General features: G+C 57.2%; 1 protein-coding gene across 2 annotated transcripts; it reads right to left on the bottom strand.

Annotated features, from left to right (window-relative positions):
* Positions 1 to 11,024: 11,024 nt before the first annotated feature.
* Positions 11,025 to 18,782, bottom strand: MMAB (metabolism of cobalamin associated B). 2 transcript variants are annotated; one of them, XM_084868441.1, is made up of 9 exons: positions 18,589 to 18,782; positions 17,195 to 17,256; positions 16,911 to 17,004; positions 14,271 to 14,328; positions 13,588 to 13,660; positions 13,274 to 13,371; positions 12,922 to 12,986; positions 12,636 to 12,695; positions 11,025 to 11,412 (listed from the first exon to the last, which is right to left on the bottom strand). In XM_084868441.1, exons 1-9 carry the CDS (start codon positions 18,702 to 18,704, stop codon positions 11,319 to 11,321), a joined length of 720 nt encoding a protein of 239 aa, XP_084724567.1. In that variant the 5' UTR covers positions 18,705 to 18,782; the 3' UTR covers positions 11,025 to 11,318. The 2 variants fall into 2 exon arrangements, with proteins under 2 accessions (XP_084724567.1, XP_084724568.1); XM_084868442.1 differs by lacking the exon at positions 12,636 to 12,695.
* Between the last annotated feature and the right edge of the window lie 64 nt (positions 18,783 to 18,846).

Here is an 18,846-nt window from a genome sequence, read left to right as displayed (position 1 = left end):
GACGAAAAGAGATTGTCAATCTGAGAATTCTATACCAGTAAACCATCACCATAACCACCATCACCACCATCACTGTCATCATCACTATCACCACCACCACCACCACCATCACTGCCATCATTACTAACACCATCACCACCACCAACACCATCACTACCACCACCTCTCTACCACCACCACCACCATCACTACCACCACCTCTCTACCACCACCACCACCACCACCACCATCACTGCCATCATCACTATCACCACCACCACCACCACCATCACTGCCATCATTACTAACACCATCACCACCACCAACACCATCACTACCACCACCTCTCTACCACCACCACCACCATCACTACCACCACCTCTCTACCACCACCACCACCATCACCACCACCAACACCATCACTACCACCACCACCATCACCATCACCACCACCACTATCACCACCACCACCACCACCACCACCACCTCCACCATCACTAACGCCGCCACCACCAACACCACCATCATCGCCATCACCATCAACACCACCATCACTGCCATCATCACTAACACCATCACTACCACCACCACCTCTACCACCACCATCACCACCATCACCACCACCTCCACCACCACCACCATCACTACCACCACCACCTCTACCACCATTATCACCACCACCATCACTACCACCACCACCTTTGCCACCACCATCACCACCACCACCAACACCATCATCACCACCACCACCATCACTGCCATCATCACTAACACCATCACCACCACCACCACCACCTCCACCATCACTGCCACCAGGAGAGCTGGCTTAGTTTTACATGATTTATTCTCACTTCTTTCTGTGCTTATTCCTAATGATGACCATGGTCTTTCATAAATATGGACCAACCCCACTTTGAGGACTTCACATGAGGATTTAAGAACAATGCAATTGTCTGTCTTCTTTGAAAACAGGATCATTTGGTGTTCTCTATTTCTCACATTCCTCTTGAGTTTTGGCAGTGACTCTCAGTCAAATACCTTAAGTGCCTTGAAATACATTTGGCCTTGTCTGAGAGTTTTTAACTCATTTAAATTCTTTGTTATTCTATATATATATATATGTGTTGTAGCAGCTGTTACCCAGAAGGTATGCATGTTCTTTGGTGTTGTTTTTTTTTACAGAGAGGAAAGGAGAGGGATAGAGAGTTAGAAACATCAATAAGAGAAAAACATCCATGAGTGTTCACAAACAAGGTACATGCCCTTGACCAGGAATCGAACCCGGGACCCTTCAGTCCCCAGACCGATGCTCTATCCACTGAGCCAAACCGGATAGAGCTGTTATTCCTTTTTTTTTTTTTTTTTTTTTTACTTTTTCCAGTTTGAGGTTCACCTTCCCTTACTGCTGATGGTGAAACCATCATTTCAGTCTCGAAGCAGCAGCAGCAGTGTCTCTCTGTGTTCCATAAAACACGACTATTCCTCACTTAAAGCCCTTCAGCGGCATCTCACTGCACTTAAATAAGATCTAGATCCTCCCCATCGCCTCTCAAGGCCTCCCTGAGTCAGGCCTCTCTTCACACTCAGGTCTACCATTTTGTCTTGTTCAGAATGGTCCAGTTATGCTTATTTTTAAAATGCATCTCAGCCAAAACCAGTTTGGCTCAGTGGGTAGAGCATCGGCCTGTGGACTGAAAGGTCCCAAGTTCGATTCCGGTCAAGGGGATGTACCTTGGTTGCAGGCAAATCCCCAGTAGGGGGTGTGCAAGAGGCAGCTGATCGATAATTATCTCTCATCAATGTTTCTAACTCTCTATCCCTCTCTCTTCCTCTCTAAAAAAAATCAATAAAATATATTTTAAAAAATAAAAAAGTAAAAAAATAAAATGCACCTCAAACCTATTGTTTTTCCCCATTATAGAAAGTACCTGCCCAGAATGCTCTCGGCCCTTGGCTGGTTCCTGCACTCGGGTTTGTCTCCAGTGCCTTCTTAGAGTGGCACTGCCCGCTTCTCTACTAGTTTCCCGCCCACTCTCCCACCTGAAGCTACTCCCCATCTCATTGCCCTGTTTCTTGTTCTTCATATCTCTCTTACTGTCCGACATGGTGTCATTTATTCACGTGGGACACCAGGCCAGCACGTGCGGGAGCAGCGTGCATTGGGTAACGGTTGGCTGGGAGACCTGGTGATCGGGGATCATTATTGGCCGGAAGAGGAGTCTCGGCAGAGGGAAGGGATGGGGCATTCCGAAACGGAGACAGTTAAGAAGTGTTGGTGCAAAACCAGCGGTGTGATCGGCTGATTACACTTTCACAGCATTTGTTAGTGGAATAACAGGGGTAGGAGCGTGGTGAGAGGAGGCCTTAGGATGAGCAGGTGCTCAGGGAAGGTCATATCAGCAGACTTAAAAGTTAACTCGGAGGAAAGGACTTGAGATTCAGGTGAAGGGTGACCCCGCACAGAGACATCAGTGCCGGCAAGGGTGCCATTCCTGCCATGTGCCTGTGTTGTGCCGATGTGGCTGTGTCATTACCGAGTGTAATTGTCACAAACTTGCAGAAACCACTCCTCTTTTTAAAAGAGGAGCTCAGCCAAAACCGGTGTGGCTCAATGGATAGAGCGGGGGGGGGGGGTCTGCAGACTGGAAGGTCCCAGGTTCGATTCCAGTCAAGGGTATGTACCTTGGTTGTGGGCACATTCCCAGTAGTGGGTGTGCAGAAGGCAGCTGGTCGATGTTTCTAGCTCTCTATCCCTCGCCCTTCCTCTCTGTGAAAAATCAATAAAATATCAACAACAACAACAAAAAAAGTGGAGTTCAGAAGAGCTAAGAAGCTACCCCGCGCCACAAAGCTAGCAGCCAGGTCTTCCTCTCTTTTCAACCAAAGCACATCCTCCTGTCAGCGCTCCCTCGTAGCGTGTGAGTCCATGCCTCTTCCGGCGGTGATGCCCGGGCTTGGGGAGCCTCTGTCCCTCGGGGGTGGGGGGGGGGGTCAGGCGCCTGACCCAGCTGGGTCACACCAGCGGCGAGGGACTGAAAGGCCCTGCAAACAGCACGTTGTTTAACAGCTGCGTTTCCACCTCTGCCCTGCTCCCTTCACTGGGTCGTTTAGAGACTCACATGTGAAAACATTGGAAGTACCTGACAAATTTCCCAATTTCTTATACACTCTGGTTGTTCCAGGCCTGTTCTGTCTTCCCAGATGTCACCTAAAATGGCCCTGCATGCACGTATGAGGAAATGATATTAATGTCAATAACAGAGTCTCAGGGTGTGCTTAGAATTATAGAATGAGGGAAGGAAGGATCAATGACAGATAATTTAGTTCATTGACCAACTTCCATAATTCCAGGAAAATTTACTAAAGTCATCTCAGAAAGGAAGCCCTAGGACAGCACGTCAATAAAGTATGTAAAAAAATATTTTTATTGATTTCCGAGAGGAAGGGAGAGGGGCAGATAGAAACATCAATGTTGAGAATCATTAATCAGCAGCCTCCTGCACGCCCCCTACTGGGGATCGAGCCCACAGTCTGGGCGTGTGCGCTGACCAGAATCGAACCTGGGACCCTTCACTCTGCAGGTCAACACTCTATCCACTGAGCAAAACCATACAGGGCAGGAAGATCTCTTAATACTGAACATTCTTTCCAATAAAAAGAACCATGGAATTTTATAACCAACAGTCCGTGGAGAGGCCTGCGGGAAGCGGTTGCCGTAAGCTGGCACTGCCTGGGCGGGTGCACGGCCAGCCTGGACGGCAGGCTGGACACCGAGCTGAGAAGAGCAAGAACAATCGGGACCCGCAGACACCTCTGTCTGTCTGCCTGTTACAGACTTCTGAGAGTAACGGCTGCTGCTGCCCTCCCACCTCCCGAATCTCACGCGAGTTCTCCTTTGGAGAACTTGGGAAAAGAAAATCAGACCGGGGCTTCCACGTTCAGCTCCAGGAAGACAAAACCCGGAGAGCGCCTGCAGCTCCCTGAGATAACCTTCGCCTGGGAGCCTAGAGGTGGAGGTCTCTGAGAGTCACACGTAAAATTCAGTTCTTCAAAGGCTAATTCCAAAACCAGCTGAAGTCACAGCGTGGCAGCGCCCCCGTGGTAAAGTCAGGGCGTTGGTGGGGACACAGGGTCAGGTGAGGGAGCAGGTGGGCAGGTTCTGATGAGACGGAGGAAAGCTCAGGAGCAGCCTCCCGGGCCCCCCCCCCCCAATGGGCCTCTCCGCCTCACCACTCACCTCCTCTCTGTGCGAAGGAAGCTTCTCCTCCGGGGAGGCCGGGCCCCGGAGACTCGCTTTAACCCCCTCAGGCTGCTGGTCTGTGTTTAGAAATTTAAACATGGTTCTGGCAGGCACCAGGATGTGACCCCATGCCCCAAAGTCACAGGATTTTGACGATTTTTATTGAAAAGGAAACACAAAACCCAAAACTGCCGAGTACACAGAGACAGGCCGGTCGGGTGAGTTTATTGACGTGGTGCACCAGCCAGAGAGGGTGCATGTGGTGTTTCAGCTTCAGTGCCGGGGCGTGGCGCCAGCAGCCGGTGGTGAGGGTGTCTCTTAACCTGCCTGGAGGCCAGGCGGCGGGGTGGCCGGGACCATGGAAACTGATCAGCGGGGAGTTTGGCTGCAGCTGCTGCATCAGATGAGCCTTCTCTCCTGGAGCAAATGAACGTGTCCTCAGGGCCCGGGAGGCAGCTTTGATCGGTAAATGTTTCTTGCTTTTTTCTTAACACCTGTTAGTAAAACTACCTCTAATATATCAGCATCTTTATAAACGAACATCCTGTTTAGCACTTGACACAGCAGTCCATACTTGTAACGTGTACATGGAGTGGGAGGGGACGGTGTCAGATATTTAACTTCTCGGAGTTCCTGTGGAAGATGCCTCTCAGCAGCGGCTGGTGAGACACTGAGACGCCCCTCCCCCCCCCCCCCCGCAGGGTTTGCTGCTTCCAGAGACCGAACCCCCCTCCAGCCTCGTTTGCAGCTCCATTGGGACCCTCTGAGCATGGCCGGGAAGAGCTGCCAGCAGCTGTGCCTGCTCCGGTTCTAACCGGCCTCGTCCTCCCAGGAGGCTGAGCAAGGTCAGGGCAGCGGCCAGGACATGCCCTTTGGGGAGCTCGGACCGGGCTGCTGGGAGGCGCTGGCCCTGGCAGGGCCCAGGGCCCGCGGAGGAGGGGCGCCCGGCGTGCGAGTCCTCTCCTCTCCGCGGGGGCCGGCCCCCTTCACCCGTCTGCAGGCACCTCAGACAGAGGAGCGAGCAGCAGCCCCAGAAGGGGTTGCTATGGCAACCTCACCCAGCAGGCAAAGAACAGTGCTCTAAGCTTCAGCGAGAAGGCTCGGGGATAAAAATAAATTCTCATTAATCCAGGACCCACATATGACTTACACTGAGGACTTACCTGAAAACAGAGCCAGTCAGGGTGAACGCCCACACTTCCTCCCCTTTTTCAGGAAAAGTGACCCACGGACGGGGCCCGAGGCTTTTCCTCACCTGTGGCTCCTTGGAAAGTAGACATCTTCCCCCGAGGCTGGAGCCTCTGTGGCTCTCAGCACTGTGCACCGGCCGGCCGGAGGGCCTGTGGGCGGGTGTTGGCGTGGTCCCCGGATGACAGCGAACACAATTCGTATTTCAGAGTCGATTGTCACAGCCGTGACCTGGCGTGTCCATCATACCCACGTAGGTCCGTGCAACCTCGCATTTCTCAGCTCTCCTGACAGCCGCGCTCCTGACCACCTTACGGAAGGGCGTGAGGCCACGGATGTGGACATTTAAAAACTAAACACGAAGGTTCCACGCAAACACAGGCTGTGAGGAGGCCTTTCGGGGGGGTGGAGGGGAGATGGGAGCAGTGAGCACCTGCCTCCGGCCTGCAGGGGCTGCAGACACAGCTGGGATCACAGCGTCAACAGTCATCTCTGCTGCCCCCACGCTTGATGGTTTTAGAGATACACAGGTGAATAAGTAAACAAGGAAAGGAAAAGGTGTGGTGTTCACAGGTAACGTGTAGATTAAAGCGTGGCCAGAGGCTGTGTGAAATGTGGGCCTCTCTCTGCAGGAGAGCGTGCCTGCGGCTCAGCTCCACTTCTCACCCCGAAGCCCGTCTGCAGGAAGCACAGAGCTGAGGGCTGCAAGGAGCCCAGGGCTGCAGCCCCAGCAGGACCTGACCAGCTTCCTCTCCGAGGCCAGGCACTGCCATGGTGCCCTGGGTGTCGCCTGCTCCTCCTGGGGAGGAGCCACAGGCTGTGGGCCAAGCAGAGCCGGAGCGAGGCCGGCGGGAGGAAGCGGGGGGAGGGCTGGCCGCATGGACGGCCTCCTCTGGGAGGACTGGTTCCGCTGGCCTGGGAGCTTCTGGTTGTCCGCAATGAGGAATTAAGGTGAAACAACAACGAAGCAGTGCTGGCTGGTCTCGGAGCTGAAGATGGCCAGGTGGTTCCAAGGAGGTGGCAGGAAAGCGGTTGGAGGGAGCTCAGAGGCTGGAAGGAGGGGTGTCCCTGGGTCTGGTCGGTTCAGACACAGTTGAAGCAAGAGACAGCCCCGGGGCGCTGAGGGCAGTGCCAGCCGCCGGGTCCTTCCCGTGCCAGCGTGTTTGTTACTAAGTGCGCCTTCGTCAATCCAGCCCAAACTTCTTTTAAAAAAAAGGAAAACCCAAACAAAAATGAAAGCTGAACACCCCGAATCCCATGACACAGAGACATTAACACAGAGAACAGCTGCTGCATATTTCTGTGTTTCTGTGGTGCACACACACACACACACACACACACACACACTTTTTGTAGGATCTGGATCCATGTGTACCATTTTATAACTTGGTGTTTGTTTTTTTACTTCCTATATTGTGAGCCATTTTCCATAGAAATCAATCTGTATGCGCCATCATTTAATAGATTTATAGATTTATATGACATTTCGTATAAACCCTTATTGTTAGCTATTTCAAATACTGAACAATTAGCTCCCCATTGTGGGCATTAGCTTCCCAATGTTCCCCGCAGTGAGCAGCACTGAACTGAAAAAAAAAGTCCTAATGGCTCCCGACCTATTTCCTCCGAGACGCTCTCAGCTGGAACAGTGGGCCCTGGGTGTGCCTTCTAGGACTTGGCGTTGCCGAGTTGTCCTCCTGAAAGTCGTACCTGCGCCCAGTCCCCCACAGCGGACAGCGCGGCCTGGGAGTCCCTCCAGCGGCCTGGTCCCCGGGACCGTCAGAATCAAGCCCTCCTCTCCCCTCCGCGGCCCGGGCCCCTGGCAGGCCGTTTGTAGGGGGGGGGGGGGCAGGACACGGATGCCCCTGCCGCGCCCGGCCGGACCCTAACCTCCCCACGCAGGCTCCTGTGCCCGAGGCCCGGCGCCCGCCCGGTGCGGGACAGCGAGCTTGTGAGTTATCGTCAGCCTCATTCCCCGCTACAGCTCCCGCCGAGCTGACAGATGTACGCACGTCTGAGCAGTCATGCGGCAAGAGACTCTGGGGCCAATCCTTCCCGGTGTGACAGTGTGTAATCGAGGTGAAGCCATAAATTTTATAAACAAGAATAGACCACCCTCAGCAACATATGTCTCCGATGTGTGCTCGACCCTTCCAAGGTGATCGTAAGTAGAGGCACCTGCTCGCCCAGGATTCGGGCCTTGGGGCACCCAGTGTGGGGAGGGGGGCCCCAGCCACTGCCAGTCCTGGTCCGCTGCATGCCTTCCTGCCGTTTAACCCGTTCCCCAGGCTGCACCGCGTCCCCTCTGCTGGTGCCTGCTTCTCCCCTTCCTCCGACAGGCCGCTTGTAGTTCAAGATACTCTCTCTCCTCCCCTCCCCACCTGACTGTGTCACATCCTCATCATCACCGTGCCAAGATGCCTGACACTTCGTTGTGATATGCCCCGTGGTGGGGGTGGTGGGTCCTCCGAGTGTCATGGGGGCCCATGGCTGACCAAAAGGGGGCGCTGGTCTCCCCATGCAGGTGGGAGGCAACCTGTGAGCAGAAGGCCATGTGCAGTTGGGGATGCAGATGGCCTTCTGCTCACAGGTACCCAACAGCACTTCCAGAGTTGGGTCCCTAGGCTCCTGCAAGCCTCCTGTTGCCCTGCCCTCCGCAAGTCTAAGCACACAAGCCGCTGCTCACGGCCCTCCGGGGCTGTTAGAAAGCACTTCGGAAAGGATAAAACGTGATTCAACGTTAATGCTTTTCTTTTTCAGCTGCTACCTGTGCCAGGCCTCTGGACTTCTTCCCTGCGCCCTGGCAGCTGCAGCCATCCCGTTACCAAAGGTGAGGACGGGGGATGAGTGGTTAGACAGTTCGAGATGTTACAGCAGCCACCCCACCCCCCGCCCCCACATCCCCCTATCCACCGTTTTGCTTTCCATGATTTCAGTTACCCATGGTCCAAAAATGGAAAATTCCAGGTATAATTCATACATTTTAAATTGTGCATCATTCTGAGTAGCATGATGAGATCCTGTGCCGTCTCAGGACACCCCCAAAGTTCCTGGGTGTCCCCGGCCTGCCCGTTCCTTGCTTCGGCCTGGGCTCCCAGAGGAGAAAGCCATGGGCCGAGGCGGGGGAAGACTCCCCAGCTGGGCTGGGAGGTGAGTGAGGTCCCTCATGAAGGTCAGACCGCCGGGTCCATATTGCCGGGGAGATTCCCGGGCCGCGTCTGACGGGAGGGGTGGCCACGAAGCCCCTCCCCAGGCACTGACTTATGAGCATTCACGCAGAATTTATTACACCAAGAATTTCATGCAATTAAACTCGAAATGCGTCTGGATTCTTAAAGGCTCCGAGGTGAAAACTGGGACTAGCAACCACACACCTGCCGGGGCTGCTGAGGACGGGCTGGAAGGAGGCGAGGGTGGCATTGCTGCCAAGGGGACCTTGTCGTTGAGCTGTGTTACAAGTTCGGCTGGGAATTACTCGGTGAAGAACGCGCATTAACAACAGCCATGAGAGACCAGCCCGGGGGAAGCAGGTTGAGAAATGAGACAGCAGAATCTATTAGGCCTGACACTCCTCGCGGCCCGGCCGTGATGAACATGACTGTCAAGCGGCGGCTGGTCGGACAGCACGGGGCCGGGAGTCACAGGCCACATCCTGGCCCACATTCTGGAGCTGACTCCCTGAGACAAGTGGGTTCCTGTGAGCCTTTTCCACACCTGACGGCACAGTGCCCCGCCGGGCTGCTGTGGGGCGTGGAGATGACGCCTGTGGCGCTCGGGCCGGCACCACCGATGTGGCGGGTTCGCCCCAAAGGGATGCCCACCACCAGCTCCTCGCGGGCGTCCCCGGAGCTGGACTGAGCTGGGTGACAGGCCAGGCGCTTTCTTGGGAGCAGAATGTATGGGAGCGCCCCAAACGCCAGTAATTGAGGTAATATTTTCCAAGTCTTTTTGTTTTTTATTTTTTCAGTCTCTTTAAAAATCACAGTTAAGCAAAAGCAAAAACCTCTGATCCACAAGGTGCAGCTGAACTAAAAGCCTGCATTCCTCTCCCACCTGCTTGGCGGGCGGCCTGCCTGAGGTGGACAGGGGTGCAGGCAGGTGAGGCGGGCTTCAGAGGGAGGGCATGTGTTTTATCTGTGCAGTTTGCCAACTTGTCCGCCTGGGTTCAAGGCAAGGAGGCGACCAGACAAGCGTGCACGGGTGCCGTGTGCCTCTGGCCGGCTCCAGGATGGCTGTCGGGCGCTGCGGGAGAGGAAAGCAGGTTCCTGTTTGCCAGGTGGGTGGCACCGGGCACACCCTCCAGATGCCAAGTCTGCCCTGCGCCTGGCTGTCTCTCAGGGAACCTTTGTGGGTGGGGGTGGGGGGATGGGGGGGCAGCTGCAGAGGGCCCTGGAACCTGGGCTATCATCCCTCCCACAAGGGCTGAGGACGGGTCTGGGGACAGGCCGTGCCTTGTTCCGAAGAGCTCCACCTTCGGAGGCTGTTTGCTCCGAGAGCTTCTCTCGCCCGTTGGGGGCGGTTTCGCCCCGGCTGGGAGCTCGGTGGGGGCTGTTTTACTCCGTCCTGCTCCTCCAGGGGAGACTGAGGAGCCGGCGGAACCGAGCGCATGGGGCCGGTTGCTGCAGCTCCTGGAGCAAAGCCCTCCGAGGGCAGCCTGGCGCTGCCACTGCTCCCGGGTCCACACCGGCACCTGCGCCCCAGCCTGGGCTCACCAGGCGGGCGGAACTGGCCACTGTCACTCGGCCGCCGGCTCCTCAGCAGCTCTGTCGCCTAAGAGGCCCCTGACGCTGCTGGAACAAAGGACTCAGGGGGAACATGTGCCTGTTCCTCCAGCAAAATTCCCAGCGAGGAGGCGAGGAAAGCAAAGACGGTTTCGACGCCGGCGGACCTGCCTCCCAGCCGGACCTGCCTCCCAGCCGGCAGCCTCCTGTGCCTCAGGCTAAGCAGGCGCTCAGCTGGGATGGAGCACAAGGCACATCAGCGGCATCGGCGGCCTGCCCTTGTCAAGTCATTTTCTGCGGCTGGCAGCGTGGAGTCTTCAGGGTCCCGGGCTGTCTCCTCGCCCTCCATCAATATCCCTCCTTCCCAAGGACACGGCTGGCACCGGTGGCCTTGTCTCACGGCGGGAGGGCACGGTGGTGACAGGGGAGATAAAGCACAGCCGCGGCCTGGATCTGAGCACACGCCAGCCAAGCAGCATCGGGGCTCCGTCCCATCTGTGTCAGCCTGAGAACGGAAGAGCTGCCTGCCTCGAGCTGAGAATGTCCCCCCTCAGCCCTCGACACCCTCTGCCCGCAGGACTTCCCTTCCTTTAAGGGGTGGCGTTTCTCTCTTCACCCCTGGATGGGGGAAGGGTGCCCTTTGAGAGCCTCCTGCAGGCTGCACCCGCCATGCACACGTGGGCGTCAGGTGAGTGTTTCCCAGGCCTCACCTGTCCATGCGCAGCTGGGTGGCTCCCAGCCTCCGCCCCCACACCGCCTGCCTCCCCTTTACACGTGACCCGGGGCCCGGCGGCACCGGGACTCAGTGACGCTCCCAAGGCCGCTGCCACCCCGGGTCCCTGACGCGGAGCTGGCGGTGGCCGGGCTCTCCCTCTCTCCCACACACACTCAGTTCACGCCTTTCCCACTTTTATTCTGTTCCCGTGCATCCCCCTCATCACACAATCACCGCCTTCCTTCCCGCAGATGACCCCGCCCGCAGGCCGAGGAGAGCATGACGGGCAGGAGTCTCCAGCAGCCGCTGCCTGAGGGGAGTGCGGGGTCTGGAGCAGCTGAGTGCGAACAGAGACCGCGCCGGCCCTGGGTGAGTCCTCCGGGGTCAGGGCCAAGGGCACACTCCTCCTCTCCCTGTGGGCCCCCACCGAGGGAAACAGGAGGGCTCCCCTTTCCATTATCCCAGCGCCTGCGGTTCAGTCCGACGGGTCGTTTTTCCTGTATATTTTCTCTTGTTTCCCCTCCTTCATGGCTGTGTACCTGGCCAGCGTGAAGAGATAGTCGCTGAGTCTGGAGGGGCAGAGAAGAAGACGGAATGATCTGAAAGGGGCAATAGATGCTCACTGGTCCTTCCCATAACAGCCTTCAAGAAGGAAGCCTGCCATGTGTCCTGGCAGCAGGGACACACACACACACACACACACACACACACACACGAAGAGGAGCGGCCAGCCTGGGCCTGCGGCGGCACTGGGAGCCGCGTCCGGGAGAGCACGTGCCCGCCTGCGCCAGGCTGGGTGGCTCCTAGGGACAGCCTCAGAGGCTGGCGCGCTGGGCCCCTCACTGCTCTCCGCACCTTCCAGCGACCAGGACCACTGCCTCTCACACCAACATGCCCCGAGTCCTTGGGGCCCCGGGCAGCCTGCAGATTCTCACTAAAGCTGGGCCGGGCCTGGGGTTCGGCAGGTCCAGCCCACGCCAGTGACGCAGACACTGCTGGTCTGAGGACCCACACACTCCAGGCCGTGCACGGCAGACCCCCTCGTTCCTGGTCCCTTTCCCGAGGAATCACTGCTGTGACCTGACTGCCACATCCCTCTCCCCTCAAAGGAGGAACGAGCTGTCGGAACCCAGCACAGCCTGGGCCCTGTCCCCGTGCGAGGAGTGGGCCACCCTGAGGGGCCGCTCCAGTCCTGGCTGCGGCCACCTCCCGGACACTCAGGACGGCTCCCAGCTTGGCCTGCCCTGGACCTGGCCTTACACACACAAGCCGATGCTGGAGCAGAACCCCGTGGAGAAGGCCTGGGCAGCGGTGACCTGGCTGCCAGGCTGAGGGTGGGGCTCCCGGGACCCCCTGCCCAGCCAGTGACTCGGGCCCTGTGCTGGGCCCTAAGCCGGGCCGGTCTGAGCTCGCTTTGCCTGGCCGTGTCCTCAGCTCCTCTGCCCAGGGGCCTCGCCGGGGAAGGCTGGCCAGGAGGCCGCTCTCCTGCCTGGCCCCACCACGACCCTGCCAGGTCTTCCTGGTGACCAGCCTCAGAGCAGGCCCCGCTCCACACTGTCCTCTGAGCTGATGGTGTTCTTTGCTGGTGGTTACGGCAGCTTCTCCCCACAAGACCTTCCCCGCTGGGGACAGGGATTACCGCCTTGCTCTGCGCGCCCCGTTCCCGGCACAGCGCCTGGCGCACAGCACGTCCTCAGTGAACATGAGGTGAATGAGTGCGGCCCCTCCGTGGTGGTTACTTCCCATGGTGTCTCGCTTTTCCGAGGGAGATCTCCAAATCCCCCGGAAGTACCTGTTTAAGAACTTGCCCACGTCTGCATCCGTCTCACCCATCTGGACAAGAGGCGCCACGCTGGAAAGGGAGGAGTCACAGCATCACACGGGACCCACCTCCCAGGATCAGCACGCTGCAGGCCCAGGGTCCGCCCAGCCAGCAGTCACAGCCCCTGAGGTGACCTGGGTCCTGGCCCGTCTACATCTAGCCAGAAGGTCTGCTGTGGTGCCTGGATGACAAGGAGGTAAACACCCCCCCCCCCCCCCCCCCCGCAAGCCTCATGCTCCCTCTCCCCGGCCCTCACCGTCGCTCCGCCCGGCGGCACACGGCCCGGCAGAAGTGCAGTGCGGCGCTGCTCTTGCCTCCCGACTGGAAGGAGAAAGCGGGCGTTGGTGGAGGGGGGTGGGCGGGTGTGCCAAGTGCAGACAGAGAGCTGCGCGGGGGGGGGGGGGGGGGGGGGGGGGGGGGGGGGGGGAGGCAGGGGGGAGGGGGCGACCCTGCCCCCAGCACACAGTGTTCTGCATGCAGAGGTGGGCACCACTTTCAGAGTGGACAGTGCTGGGAGGGCAGGGCATGTGGAGGGCAGCTCTGTCACTAAAATATTAAAGAGGGGGCGTGGCCTGCAGCCCCCCGGGGGGAGGCGGCCCAGTACCTACCGGCAGAATGAAGGCTGTGAGAGGGGGGAGCTGGCTGGAGTACTTGTCGATCCATTGCTCCAGCTCCAGGGTGCGCCCCGCCTCAAACGTGGTGCGTCCTGAGGAGCCAGGACACGGCCGTGAGCCCCTCGCCCCAGCACCGAGGAAACCGGCCCGCTGGTTCCCTTCTGCCCGGTGCCTGCCCAACCCTCCCATGACCCGCTCAGGGTCCGGGGGCCAGGCTGACGGGGCCCCAGGTGACCCCGGGAGAGCCCCCGGCTCAGGTCCACCCTGAGGGCCCTCTGAGCACACACGGGCCTCAGAGAGAAGATTACTTAAGTGAGCCTCCCGGGCGGAGGAGTGGGGTGTCGCCAGGGCGGAGCCGACGTCCTGCAGGGAGCACTGGATCTGGGGAAGCAGCAGGAGGAGCGAGTGAAGATCTGTGTGGCTCCTGGTTCCCTGCGCAGGCGCCACCTGACAGCAGGGCACACGGGCTGGCCTGGGGGACTGCCAGAACCTAACTAGTTGGCATTTAAAGGCTAATTAGGAAACTGTCTGAAGTGCCAGCATGTCGGACAAGCCCTGTGGAGAGGCCTGGCTCCCCTGGGGACAGCTGGGCTGTGAAGACAATGACCGTCGAGCGCCCAGGGATGGCCAAGAGGAATCCCTCAGGCCGCTCCTGGAGGTTTATCTGGAGGCTGTCAGTGCACCACGGGATGTATGCGGCACCCCGGGCATCCGCCTCCAGTGTGACAACCAAGAATGTCTCCAGACATTGCCAAATGTCCCCTGGGGGGCAGGGACCACTGACCACCCTTTCCATTTCCTTTCCTAGGAGCACTCCTCACCACCTGCCTATGAGGGAGTATTATCTGTGTGTCCCCATTTTACAGACGGAGAAACTGAGGCTCAGAGGAAGAGAGACTAGCCCCAGGTGACACAGAGAGGAAGCAATGATCAAATGCCAAATCCAGTTATGGTCACCAGGCCTCAGGGCTAAACAAAAAATGTTACTCACTTTCTCAAGCTCTTCAGCGAATGGGTGGCCCTTTTCCGCAATTAATTCCATAGCAAACCTATGAGGGAAAAGGAAAGAATCTGCTCTAACTTACCATCCAGGCCCTGCTTCGCTGGAAGGCAGGGATTCTCAGGCGATGGGCCATGTAGCTAACTTGGCTGTAATAGCCTCGGTGCCATTTCTTGCTGACAATAAGAACATCATAACCTTCCACTAGGTTAAGGGTATTTGTTCCTCAAAATGCCTTTTCTTACACTCATGACTCATCCAGTCACCACGTCCTATTCAGTGCCTACTCTGGCAGGTCCAGGCGGTTCTGTGGTGAGCTCTATGCAGCAGGAGGGGAAGACCTGAACTATCACGTGACCAAAGGTGAAGCTGCGAACTGAGGTCAGTGCTCTGAAGGAAAGGGCTTGATTTCTGGAAAACCTGGCCTTGGCTGGGGCTCAGGGAGGGCTTCCTGAGGAAGCGATGCAGCAGGTGGGAATTTCCTGAGAAGGAGGGGTGGGGAAAGAAGGTGACCAGGGCAGGTCGGTCACTGGCCTCCCTGGGACTCTGCACTCCACTTCCGTGCCGTCGGGTCCTGGCAGGGACTGGGGTGCCTGTGAAGGGTTCCCAGAGAAAAGCTGTGCAAAGGAGCGGCTAACAGAGCAGGGGCAGAGTTATAGAAACTGCTAATGAGGCCAAGATTGGCAAAAGCCGAAGCCTGGCGGGACCAGGGAGGGTTCACGGTGCCCTGGAGCCTGGAGAGAGCTGCTCCTTGGGGGCCGCCACCAGGAGCCACAGAGCGGGAGAGAGTAGGCGGGAGCCAGCTGCAGCCGGGGAGCAGGGCGACAGCACCGCGGGGCTCCCCGTGGCCGGGCCACCTGGAGCCAGAGGAGAGGAACCAGCAGGAAATCCCCTCCAGGAGATCAGGTCCGCCTTGCCGGGCAGCGGCAAAGAGAACCGTGTTGGAAGGGCGGCAGGACCACCAGGGCCTCTCCCTGGCCCCGCTTCCTATTAGAACTGAACACACGTGTACTTGGCAGTCCAGTGTGGTCTCCCCCGCTGGGTGCACGGAAGGGCCTCTGGGCTGGGACACATTCTGTCCTGCACAGCAGTACGCCTCACGCCTGGCACACGGCAGGTGCTCTCTGAGCATGCTCTCATGATGCCGGCCAGTTGTAGGCCCCTCCTCGGTGCCTGCCCCATCCCAGCTCCCACCACTGTGGTTGCTCTACCCCTGCCCCACCAGACCAAGAGCTCCACGGAGCAGGGCCGAGGCTCCCTGTACAGCAGTGCCTGGCACACAGATGCTCCATTCGTATCTGACAAAGGGAGCTTCCACAGCTGAGGCTCCGCCAGGCCCCTGCCCACATCACTGGAAGCGATGGCTTTGCTGATTCTAAGTAACTGATGCTAGGATTCGCCTTCCGTCCTCTCTGCCCACATCACCTGTGTCTGCCCACCGCCCACCAGCCCCCACGCCAAGGGGTCTGCCTTCTCTACGCTCCTGACAGACCACCTACACCTCCCATTAGCTGTCCTGAAGGTCTCACCTGGTCAGCCCATCCTTGAGAAATAGAAGCCACAAACAGGTAAGTTTTAATAATCACAACTGCTGGCATTATTATTATTTGCACTAGGCACTGTCTTAAGGTGAACATGGAATTATTATTCAATCCCGACTAGAACCTAATGAGATGGATGCCATTACTGTGATCATTTGACAAAACAGGAGACTGAGGCTCAGAGAGGCCAGATGATTTGCCTGAAGCTGCACAGCCAGTCAACAGAGACAGAGAATTTGAAGCCAGGCCTGTCTGATTCCCACAGAGCTTCTGAACAAGCCCGTGAGATAAGTGCCCCTCACACTGTCAACAGCTGGCTGCTGGCTGGGCTTGGTGGACTGGACCATTGTTATCAAACATGTGCTGCCCCTCGCTCTGCACTGCAGTCAGGCATGTCTCTGGCTCCGACCAGAGAAATGGGAGCAGAAGTATGTGTCACTTCCGAGCCCGTGTGAGCTTCAGCGTGATCACTGCTCCCTCTGCCACGAGGCCCGGCGCTGCCCTGGAACGAGGCTGTCCCGCCAGCCCGGGTCCCAGAGTGACATCTTCTGGAACAGAAACACGCCCAACCTGTGATGGGCTTGATGTGAGAGCACGAAATACAGCTTTGGTGTTGTAAACCATGAGGTCTGGGGTTGCTTGTTATCACAGCATGAGCTGGCTAATCCTGACTAACTCTGAGTCCACCGTCTAAATTCTGGCTGTGCATGTGCTTACTTAAAAAACAAGACTCACAAAAGGGACCGCATCTGAGGCACTGTATACTGGGCTCAACTCACTTCTTTCACTTAACACGTGCCCCTCAAGGGCACACATGTACTCACCTGAAGAGTGAGGGAGCCAGGGGCAGTGGGCAGGGCAGCTTCCCATGCGTGGGACAGATGCCAGCACAGGAGCAGCAGTGCCAGGGGGAGGGCGCTGCAGCCCGGCAGCCCGTGGCGCTGACCAGATGCTCCTGTGCTTCCAGGCCAAGGCAGGGTCATCAAGGTTTGGCAACCTCCCAGACCAGCCGGCAGGCGCCAAGGCGTCATTAATTACCTTATGGATGCCCAATTCAAGCTCCACCCCGGACCCAGTCCCTCTCCCTTACCCAATGGCTGAACTTAATTCATCTGTAGTCCCCAAGGCTTCGAACACCTGATCGTCTTTGGGTCTCCTTTCTCCAGTGAAGGTGCTAGAAAACCCTGTGGGAAAAAAAGGTTCAGCTGCCCAAAATGAGATTTTCCCCCCTGATATGCACTTCTTAGAAAAATGTCTATTTTATGTGTAATAACTGAGCCGAGCTGCCACACACTTTTCAATGGCTGCGAAGAATTTGGAGAACTTTAAAATGGAGCCTGCGTGTCTCTGCAGTTCTCACCTGTCCCACCCTACCTTTGTCTCCTGTTTTGGTGTAAATCTTGGGGATCTTGGGTGTCTTCGAAGGAGGCTGTGGCCTAATGAGAAAACAGACATCAAGAGGTGGTGAGGTGGTGGTGGTGGTGGGGGGGGCCTTCCAGCTGGCTGCTCATAGCCTCCAAGCCGCACTCACCCCTCATGCTTAGCTCTCGTGGACATTGCTCCCCTCCGCACCCTCTTAGCTGTAAGCCCTGTGTCTTGCCCACATTCATGTCGGCAGTGGTAGAGGATTTGAGTAGCTGATGTAGTGCATTTTTCAATGCAGAAGCTCAATAAGTACTCACTGAGATAACTTACCCACCACTTTCCCACAGTCCCTGCGCTGTGCTGACGGGACTGCCAGCATTATATCCCGAAATTGTCCCCGGAGTCTCCCACAGCTCCAAAGGAAGGCACTACCTGTGACCATTTTACTCACACGACCAGACAAGGTCACCCAGGAAGGAACAGGGAGGGCTGGGACTTATGCCGAAGACCATCTCACTCCAGACCCCAAACTCTTACCCTCTCCCAAGTCAGGGCCTCTTGTGGGGAAAGAAAGATGGGCCACGTCCTTTCTATGAAACTTCAAGATCCTCAGAAATAAAGAATTGCCAAACAATTTTAAAAGCTGCTGAAACCGATTTGGCTCAGTGGATAGAGCATTGGCCTGCGGACGAAAGGTCCCAGGTTTGATTCCGGTCAAGGGCATGTACCTTGGTTGTGGACACATCCCCAGTGGGGGGGCATGCAAGAGGCAACTGATCGATGATTCTCTCTCATCTATGTTCCTAGCTCTCTATCCCTCTCTCTTCCTCTCTATAAAAAAATCAATAAAATATATTTTTAAAAAAACAATTTTAAAAGCTGGCATTTTCAAAGAGCAATATAACACCTTTAATACAGATTTCAACATTAAAATATGACATAACAAAGTTTTTCAAAGGTTAAGATACTGGATCTAGGAATGACATCTGGCTGCATTATTAATTCCTGGCACTCTGCAGGCTCTGAGGCCGGGAAGGGGGTGCAGGTTTCCAAGTCCACGCTGACAGCCATGTTTGGATCACGCAGCGTGTCTGTGTCTGAGGGTGTAAGCTGCTTTGGGGAGCAGAGTATAAGCTGCTTTGGGGAGCGGTGCGACACTGAACGGAGGTCCTCCTAACCGTGAAGCCCGGCGGCCGGCCTTTCGGCCCACAAGGGGTAGGCCCCGCCCTGAGTTCGTTCGGACTTTGCTGGTGCAAAGAAACCTTGTTCTCTGGCTCCCACGGCGCCTACATCAATACGGTGACGTCAGGACAGAGGACTCACCTGGCAGGACGTCACAGCAGTGACGTAACTACGGCGGAGACAGTTCTAGGTGTCAGTCACCTCCCCAGCCAGGCACTTACCTGTCCCCGTCTTCTATGCCCGTGGAGCCGCGGCTCTGGAAACGGGGACAAAGGAGCCTGCCGGCCGCGAGGCACCCGCGAAGGCCCGGGCGGCCCCCCGAAGCCCACACAGCCATGCGCTGGCCGCTCGTCGGGGTTGACCCCGCCAGGCTCCCGTCTAGGTCCCGGGGTTACTCCGCCCACCACCCGCCGCGCCACCGCTCAACCTCTATCTCCATTGGTCCGTGGCGCTCGGCCCAGGGCGGGACACTCCCAGGA

The sequence above is a fragment of the Pipistrellus hanaki genome, assembly GCF_964339955.1.
Source record: "Pipistrellus hanaki genome assembly, chromosome: 19".
Classification (NCBI taxonomy): Eukaryota; Metazoa; Chordata; class Mammalia; order Chiroptera; family Vespertilionidae; genus Pipistrellus; species Pipistrellus hanaki.
The sequence above is the reverse complement of the archived record's forward strand: the minus strand, read 5'-3'. Positions and strand labels throughout refer to the sequence as shown.

Bases quoted from the DNA above. Each gene is read 5' to 3' on its own strand.
- MMAB (XM_084868441.1), bottom strand. From the start codon at position 18,704: ATGGCTGTGTGGGCTTCGGGGGGCCGCCCGGGCCTTCGCGGGTGCCTC. The intron at 14,329-16,910 runs GTAAGGGAGAGG...TTTCCCTCATAG, and splicing joins GAATTAAGTTCAGCCATTGG to GTTTGCTATGGAATTAATTG. The intron at 12,987-13,273 runs GTAGGTACTGGG...TTCTCCTTCCAG, and splicing joins TCACAGCCTTCATTCTGCCG to TCGGGAGGCAAGAGCAGCGC.